Source organism: Barbus barbus (genome assembly GCF_936440315.1).
Source record: "Barbus barbus genome assembly, chromosome: 17".
Taxonomy (NCBI): Eukaryota; Metazoa; Chordata; class Actinopteri; order Cypriniformes; family Cyprinidae; genus Barbus; species Barbus barbus.
The window spans coordinates 7,640,177-7,649,443 of NC_136745.1; the positions used below are offsets into that span (position 1 = coordinate 7,640,177).

The 9,267-nt window shown below is 38.1% G+C and overlaps 1 protein-coding gene across 1 annotated transcript; it reads left to right on the forward strand.

The window, feature by feature from the left end:
- The first annotated feature begins 795 nt into the window (after nt 1–795).
- On the forward strand, nt 796–8,345 carry ppp2r2cb (protein phosphatase 2, regulatory subunit B, gamma b). Its single transcript, XM_079439266.1, has 10 exons — nt 796–1,154; nt 1,583–1,681; nt 2,279–2,376; nt 2,736–2,877; nt 2,978–3,090; nt 3,505–3,682; nt 4,925–5,089; nt 5,429–5,598; nt 6,786–6,877; nt 6,985–8,345. The coding sequence occupies exons 2-10, from the start codon at nt 1,624–1,626 to the stop codon at nt 7,310–7,312; spliced, it is 1,344 nt and encodes a 447-aa protein (XP_079295392.1). The 5' UTR covers nt 796–1,154; nt 1,583–1,623; the 3' UTR covers nt 7,313–8,345.
- Nucleotides 8,346–9,267: the final 922 nt, after the last annotated feature.

Genomic DNA, 9,267 nt, shown 5'->3' on the forward strand with positions numbered 1-9,267 from the left:
TCCCTTTCAGTCTGCCTCTGCTCCACCAACCTCCTGAACCTCCTGTGTTTGTGTCCATGGACCTTCATTTTGATATTCTCTTGTCCTGTTTTGCCTGTGTTCAGTTCAAGTGTGTTTAGTTTCTGCTTCCTTGATTACCTTAGTCATTCATTGTCTCAATGTTTAATCGATTAGAGTCTCACCTCTCCCTCTTTACCCCTGTGTATTTACTTCAGTTCAGTGTCCGGTATTGGTTGTGTGTATAGCATGCTGTTTCACTTGCATTTTATCTTTTTGGATTACATGAGTTTGCTTTGTTAAATAAACCATGCTACTAATTTGAAACTTCACCTACCTTCATCGTCAATGGACATTAAATGTGACAGTATTTTTATTAAGAAATTAAATTAAATTATTCCATTTAAGTTGATTTTGCTAAAAATTTGTCAAACAAAAGAACCCTAAAAGCAGTTATTTTAAGTCCATTCTGTCTGTCTTACAGAACAGGTTTCTCACATCTTTATGTAAGCATTGCAATGCCTCATGTTTCCTCCTTGACTTGTGCTCTGCTCTCACAGACAGATGCGGTTACCAGGCAACCGCTCTTGTAGCTGTATCAATATGAGGCTGGAGTGGGGGGTTGCTGCTCAATGTGATGCTGAGCCGCTCTCCCATTGGCCACAACTCGCTGACCAGTGACATGATTGGACGAGAGCGTGTCAATCAGCATCTCTGTGTCTCCCTCTCTCTGATATGCTTGGGAGGAGGAGTCTATGCAGCAGAACAGACAGAATTTTACCCCTCCCTCATTCTTTTGCACAAACATCAGTATGCCTACGCACAAGTCAAGCTGTCATGTGTTTACCTCTGATTTCAGGAAAACCCAACAGGAATGAATTGACAGGAAGAGTGTAGATACATCCCAGCTGAGCCAAGAGAGTTTTCTGAGGATTTTATATCATCAGCCTCTTCGTGTGGACTTACTGCTCATAAACCCCATGACGCTTTGCAGCAGACCTTCATGCTGATGGCTGAAAAATGGATGGTGTGTTGCTCATCCAACAAACAATCACGCACCTTCACAGACACCTTTTGTACAAACCAACACAGCAATGGAAATGAATGAATATATCAGCAACTGAACTAGGATTGTTAGCACAGCAATGTGACAGAAGGTAAAAGAGTGTTTTTCTAAGTATGTCTTGTTTTTCATTTGAATTGTCCTTTTCGTTCAAGCTGTCTGAATGTTTACATGCATAAATGTGCTTTGTGATCCTCTTTATTGGCTTGTTGACCAGATAGAGATGTTTATATGCATATGTGGCAGATCTGGGATTTTTTCCCCCCTGATAGTCTGATATAGAACAGGATTAGATCCACTAATCTCACATCTAGGCCCATTTCAACACATCAGGACTATACTGTAGATCTGGATGATTGTGGTTTATCTCTGCTGGCGCTCATGTGACCTGCATGTTTGAATATCAGCGTCTGGAATCGTTCTAGCAGAGAGTCTGTTTGGCATACATCAAAACACCGGTGGCATGTTGTAACCCATCCACTTAGATTTTAAGGCTCATCATGGGACTCTGCCTCTTTGCAGGATTGGTAGAGCTGCAGCCCCGCCCTTGGTTCCATCCCAGAATGCTGAGCCCGGTTCTCTGTTCCGATCTCGCAGCCTTGGAGCCAGAGTACACAGAGGGTAACACACACACACACACACACACACTCTACAAACGCTCACAGTAGCTACAATGCCAGTCAAAAGTTTGGACACACTTGACTGAATTTTTTTCTTGTAAGGCTTTGCTGAAATGCTTGAAATTACTTATACAATGATAAGCATCTTTATATGAAGCAGTCAACAAGTGGGAACTAGTTCAATACTGATTACAACCATCCCAAGATGCACCTCATGACATTTTGTGAGAGAGCAAGCAGTGTTATTTTATTATCAGAGACTATTAAAGTTTTTAACAATTTTAATAATTTGTATATTTTCCTTTTCATTTAATTTCGTTTTTTGTCATTTTGTTATTTTTATTTCAGTTTTGTTATTCGTAATTTTAGTGCATAAAGTTAAACTATATGAAAATGAGAAATGCTTCAGCAACATATATATTACTTATGAATTTTTTGCTGTTAGTTAGTTTGATGTTCAAATACAAATATTGCGTTAGTTTACTTTGACAAAGCAGTATAAAGCACATCTGATCTTAAACAATAAATAGAGAAATGTGCAGGATTTTACCAAAACAAAGTCCCATTTTTTTCTTTTTCATTCTTGTCTGTGATCCAGCGGATGTCATCTCTACGGTGGAGTTCAACCAGACCGGAGAGTTCTTGGCCACGGGTGATAAGGGTGGGAGAGTCGTCATCTTTCAGAGAGAACCACAGGTCAGACAAATCTCTGACTAACACATTTTTTATGTTCCCTTTTTCACAAACTTCCTACAGGAAACTGGAATAGAACACTGGAGTTTAATGTTTGTTTTGTTTTCTTTCTTTTCTTTTTTGGAGAGCCATAGAAATGCTATTGTGATTTTCATTTTCTTTCTCTTTTCTTCTTTTGCTATTGGAGCAAATGGGAATGCAAAAATAATATCTGTTGTAGTTTCCATTCACCACTATAGCAGTTTAGTTATCTATGATGCTGTAACTTCCACTTCTCTGGAAATGTGAAAAGTCCATTAATTCATTCATGCAAACAATGTCACTATTTTCTGTTTTCTTGTTCCGTTACCTCTTTCTTTTAGGGCGAATATAATGTTTATAGTACATTTCAGAGTCATGAGCCTGAGTTTGATTATCTGAAAAGTTTGGAGATTGAGGAGAAAATCAATAAGATTCGCTGGCTGCCTCCGCATAACCCCGCCCACTTCCTCCTCGCCACCAATGGTAAGAGCTGAAACCCTTGCTAACATAACCTAATATCGCTCAAAGCCAAAACACAGTACTGTTTCTTTTAGAATAACATACTTTTTGTATTTCTTTCCAGACAAGACCATAAAGCTGTGGAAGGTGAGTGAGAGAGATAAGCGAGCAGAAGGCTACAATCTGAGAGATGAGGAGGGCAGACTGAAGGACCTCTCTACAATCACCACTCTACAGGTGTGTAGCGTTTCTCCTTCTGTTTTCTTCTTTCAAGTTTATACTTGTGGGCGAAGTCTTGGCCTAACGGATAGAGAGTCGGACTTGTAATCCAAAGGTTGCGGGTTCGAGTCTCGGGCCGGCAGGGATTGTAGGTGGGGGGAGTGAATGTCCAGCGCTCTCTCCACCCTCAATACCACGACTGAGGTGCCCTTGAGCAAGGCACCGAACCCCCATCTGCTCCCCGGGCGACGCAACATAAATGGCTGCCCACTGCTCCGGGTGTGTGTTCACGGTGTGTGTGTGTTCACTGCTGTGTGTGTGCACGTTGGATGGGTTAAATGCAGAGCACGAATTCTGAGTATGGGTCACTATACTTGGCTGTATATCACGTCACTTTCACTTTTTCCTGATGTGAGTTACTGCATTGTCCAGGTCCCTGTCCTGCGGCCGATGGATCTCCTGGTGGAGGCGTCCCCACGGCGTGTTTTTGCTAACGCACATGCATATCACATCAACTCCATCAGTGTCAACAGCGACTGTGAGACATACCTGTCCGCCGATGACCTGAGAATTAACCTGTGGCATCTCAACATCACTGACCGCAGCTTCAGTATCCTCATGCATCGTACTGTAAGACAGAAGTACACCAAGAGATATGGGGTTTTATAATTGTTTATTAAGCGAAAATGCAGTTTCCAACGTTGTTGGGCACCAAACATGTTTTTAGATAAAATATAGAAGAAAGAATTTTACTAAGATGACCACAGATGTAAATATACATAGATTTCTCATTAGCAGCTGTTTCTATAGGCCGCTGTATGTAAGCTGTCTGCCATATTGAAACGGTCAAAGACGTAAACACTCGAGAGCAAGTTGTCTGTGCATCTGCAACCGTAGCTTTACGCATGTATGAATATCTATATCTGCAATAGACTTTAGTGGATGATTTTGCTACACTAACACAATACAAGACAAAGCTGTTAGCTAACACAACATTAAAATGTTACCTATTAATATTGAGTTAATGCATATAAAAACATAAACCAATGCATTCTCACCTGAGAAATGTTATCCCATTTCTTTTGAATTGAAATCCAGAGGTTGCAACATGTTGAGTCCTCTTGGAAAACTCATTGATTTTAACTATGAGTGACGACATGTTGACCGCTCCAAGATGGCAGATGCATCAACATGTCTGGAGCGGTCGATTGTGGTATCTATGTATATATATCTGTATTCCACGGCAGATGATGGTAGCGTTGTTATTTTAAGCACACACTACAGTTTTTCATCTGTTGCTTTAAATGCTTGAGCTCTTTAAAGTCAAGTGAATTCTGATTGGCTTTGAATGTTTTTTAGCGTTCATCAGCTGGAAAAAAAAAAAACATTCTGATACTAATTCTAACAATATTGTTGCTTTGTGTCGTAATTTACAACTTTTGTGAGTTTGTATCTCGCAATTCTGAGACGTAAACTCGCAATTGCGAGAAAAAAGTCTGAATTGTGAGATAAAGTCACAATTACCTTGTTTTATTTTTTATTCAGTGTCTACAAAAGGCTTCCATACTTAACAGTAAAGGCCCTTAAAAGTAGATTCTGATTGCCTGTTGATGTTTTTATCATTCATCAACTAGAAAAAATCATTCTGAAAAACGATATACGATATCGACATAACATATATTTTCTCTGTTATTGTTATAGTTGTGGTGTGGACTTCCCTGTTGTTGTTTGATCATTAAAAATGTATTGTTATAGTTATCGTCCTTGCTGTGAACTGGCCTTTAAAAATGTTATGAATAAGTGGTGATCTAAAACCTCAGAGTGTTGGGTTTCCTCAGTGAATTTCTCTCAGATATTGTGGATTTGAAGCCAGAAAACATGGAGGACCTCAGTGAGGTGATCACGGTGGCCGAGTTTCACCCTCATCACTGTCACCTGCTGGCCTTCAGCAGCAGCACAGGAACCACACGCCTCTGTGACATGAGAGCCCAAGCACTCTGTGACCAACATGCCAAACGTGAGCCATGCATACAAGATACCTCCAAGCAGGACATTTTCCTGGATGAACATACTTTGTTGGTCTTGCAACAACATTCCTGTCAACCATAACCATTATCTACTCAGAGTGCTGTTCCAAGACTTACAAGGATGTTGATCCAGGGACATATCCACTAAAACACCCACATTACAAGCCTTCTCAACAAAAAATTAAATGTCAGTTAAACTTTCAGATTTGAAACCCAATTTGCCATTGTCAGTATTTAATGTAAGGTGGTTTACTTGTTATAGTATTAATGTTCTAATAGTTTATATTTTGATATTGTAATGCCGTGTGTATATGTGCAAACTCCATTAGTGTTTGAAGAAGCAGTGGATCCATCCCACCGATCGTTCTTCTCAGAGATCGTTTCCTCAGTGTCAGATGTGAAGTTCAGTCATAGCGGCCGCTACCTGCTCACTAGAGATTACCTCACCGTTAAAGTCTGGGACCTCAACATGGAAAATAAACCCGTGGAAACATACCAGGTCTCTCACCTACTCACTCATTCACAGATATACACAAACTCACACAGTGTTTCAGTGAGGAAATATGCAAGCTTCTCTGGTTTGGCTTCACTAACACAAAATGAGAGAAAGTACCATTGCAATACTGTGTTTATTGTACATCCACAATGGTGTTACCAGTGAGACTCGTTCCTGTAAAAATAGAAATAGGAGTGATATTATGAAAATAAAATGTTGTTTGCAACATTAAATGGATTTTGATATATTTATTGCACTGAAGCTAAAATAAATTATTAAAATATGTGGAAAATATTTACGTTTTTGCCTTCTATTAAGAATACATATTTATTTAAAAATATATGTAATTAAAATAAATAATTATTATCAATTATTAAACTATACCAGTGTTGCTATTGTTAAATAAAACTAAAACTGTTATCAAAAATAATTGTTGTTAATTAAAATGAATTAAAAATACAAATAAATCTAAATATTAAATGAAAAGCTAACATCAAAATAAGTACTAAAATGATAACTAAAATTAAAATAAATTAAAGCTAAATAGGAATAATTATAACAATACAAATACTCATAAATATATAAAAATGACTTAAAATAAAATGAAAAAATAACAGCTAGTAAAAATATTAAATACTATAATATTATATAAATTATACTCAAATACATATACACAGCGATATGCACATTATATAATGTAAAATTAAGTAGATTTACCATACAATTTCTTAAATATTATATATTTCTATTATTATTGCTATTATTGTTCTTTTTTATTAATTTATTTTTCTAGTGATTTTTTATATATATATATATATATATATATATATAGTAATATAATGAATCATTTTCTTGGGCCCCTGGAGGACTGTACAATATAAATAAATCTAAACAAATCTTCAGGCAACAGTGAGGGCAGCCAAAGTACATTTCTTTGATGAAATGTAACCGACTCTTGATGTGGTTAGACAAAAAGTAAGGTCAAATCTTTATAAATGCCATTCATTCTCTATTGGAAAGCAGGAAAAGTACAGTTTTTACATCTACAACAAGCAACATTCCTGTTATACGGTTATATATAAAGAAGCTCGTTTGCATGTATCATGAGCTAAACATGACTAACCTTAACTCTAATGGTTTTGTTCAGAATTCTCTTGCTCTTTCTGTCTCATGTTTGCTTGTGTTTTTAGGTCCACGACTACTTGCGAACCAAATTGTGTTCTTTGTATGAAAGCGATTGTATTTTTGACAAGTTTGAATGTGCCTGGAACGGAACAGACAGGTGAGGCCAGTCTCCCTCAAAACATCACCTTTGACCTTTGAAACATAACCTGAGCGGATCCAGCTACCCTGCATCTGTTCCCTCTCAATCCCTCTCTTCCTCTGCAGCGTGATCATGACAGGCGCTTACAACAACTACTTCCGAATGTTTGACCGGGCGAGTCTGCGCGACGTGACTCTGGAGGCCAGTCGGGAGATGTGCAAGCGGCGGGCGGTCCTGCAGCCGCGCCGGGTGTGCGTGGGCAAGAAACGGAAAGAGACGGACGTCAGCGTGGACAGTCTTGACTTCAGGAAGAAAATCCTCCATACCGCCTGGCATCCCAAAGAAAACATCATCGCCATCGCAGCCAGCAACAACCTGTACATTTTTCAGGACAGACTGACGCCCAACGGATATCACAACACGCCGGAAATACAGAGCGCGCCTCCCAAATAGCAGACGCAGCCAAACCCTCCCACACACTAAATTCAGTGCATTTCTTGCCCTTTATGATCACATTTCCCATCTGGATTCAGTGTCGCCAGTATCACAACAATCTCATGAACTATTATGAACACATATAACCCTCAAAATTGAATAATGCAGACTATAACTGTGGTCCTGAATATGAATGTATCGCTCAGATTCTATAGCATGGCATGCAATATGAACACTGGGGTTAGATAATGTTAAGCTACCCTGACACATTCAGATCGCACATGCATGTTTACAAAGCTGTTGGACAGGGCTTATTTAACAATGATGATTGTAAACTAATCAGATGCTTTATAACGCTCTGCAGTGCTTGTGTAGAATTAAGTGTCTGTTCTTCTCAGGCTCGAGTTTTCTTCAGATTTCTTTGGTTTGGCAAACCGCTCAGGGACTCTCTAAGGCCTCTTCTTATGTTCAATGGCAAAACGCCCCAAAACAAAATCCAGAACAAGCGGAGGACAAGATTTATGGAGGTCTGCTGAGAGACATTGCTGGAAGGAAAACAGCATGTGCAGGGATCAGTTTCAATGCTGAGTCATCACCACCCCCACCTCAGTGTGTAATTGCTTCCCAATTCAACGCTTCTGACCACGTACTTTAAGGTGCTTGCTAGCTAGTGCACTGGTTTGATGATGTTATCTTGTGTGTTACAGAAGTAGATCAACCAAAAATGACAAAATAATTCCCCACCCTCATGTCGGGACGAATCTATTGTGGAACACAAAAAGAGAAATTTAGCAGAATGTTCATGCTGCTCTTTTCCACACAATGTAAACACACAGTATCTTCAGTATGAGACAGGCAAGGTGTAATATAGTTTGTCGTTGATGTCAAACCTAATATGTGCGAGTATTAATGAGATTTTAATGCTATTGTGGAAGCAGAACATTTTCCTTAAATTTGCGTTGGAAGTTGCGACAGATCCTACTTCCATATCGTGATGTACGTTGGTGTGAAACGGATTATTGGACAATCGAATAAAATACTCAAAGTGATTCAAATTTAGTCCAAAATTTGAAGTCGGCATGAAAATTCTACTTTCTAAATCCTAAATCGAAATTATTAAATTACAAATAAATACACACACATGCATGCATGTATATATTTAAGAAAAATATGTTAAGTTTATATATTAAATATATTTATATATAATATAAAATAAATTAATATAAATATATTCATATAAATCCATGTAAATATTTTCAAACTATATACTGCATATGTGTGTATGTGTGTGTGTGTGTGTGTATACACACACATAATAAATATACACAGTACACTTTAAGTACAAAAAACTTTTATTTTGGATGCGATTAATCACGATTAATCGTTTGATTGCACTAATATATATATATATATGTATGTGTGCAGTTTGTTTACATATGTCTGTACTGTGTATATTTATCTTTATACAGGTGCTGGTCATAAAATTAGAATATCATGAAAAAGTTGATTTATTTCATTACATTGCACACAGACTGATATATTTCAAATGTTTATTTCCTTTAATTTTGATGATTATAACTGACAACTAATGAAAGTCCCAAATTCAGTATCTCAGAAAATTAGAATATTGTGAAAATGTTCAATATTGAAGACACCTGGTGCCACACTCTAATCAGCTAATTAACTCAAAGCACCTGGAAAAGCCTTTAAATGGTCTCTGTCTAGTTCTGTAGGCTACACAATCATGGGGAAGACTGCTGACTTGACAGTTGTCCAAAAGACGACCATTGACACCTTGCACAAGGAGGGCAAGACACAAAAGGTCATTGCTAAAGAGGCTGGCTGTTCACAGAGCTCTGTGTCCAAGCACATTAATAGAGAGGCGAAGGGAAGGACAAGATGTGGTAGAAAAAAGTGTACAAGCAATAGGGATAACCGCATTCTGGAGAGGATTGTTCCTATTTAAAAATGTG

Coding starts and splice junctions, on each gene's coding strand:
- ppp2r2cb (XM_079439266.1), top strand. CDS start 1,624: ATGCTGAGCCCGGTTCTCTGTTCCGATCTCGCAGCCTTGGAGCCAGAG. Junction 1,682..2,278: donor GGAGCCAGAGTACACAGAGG/GTAACACACACA, acceptor TCTGTGATCCAG/CGGATGTCATCTCTACGGTG. Junction 5,090..5,428: donor CTGTGACCAACATGCCAAAC/GTGAGCCATGCA, acceptor AAACTCCATTAG/TGTTTGAAGAAGCAGTGGAT.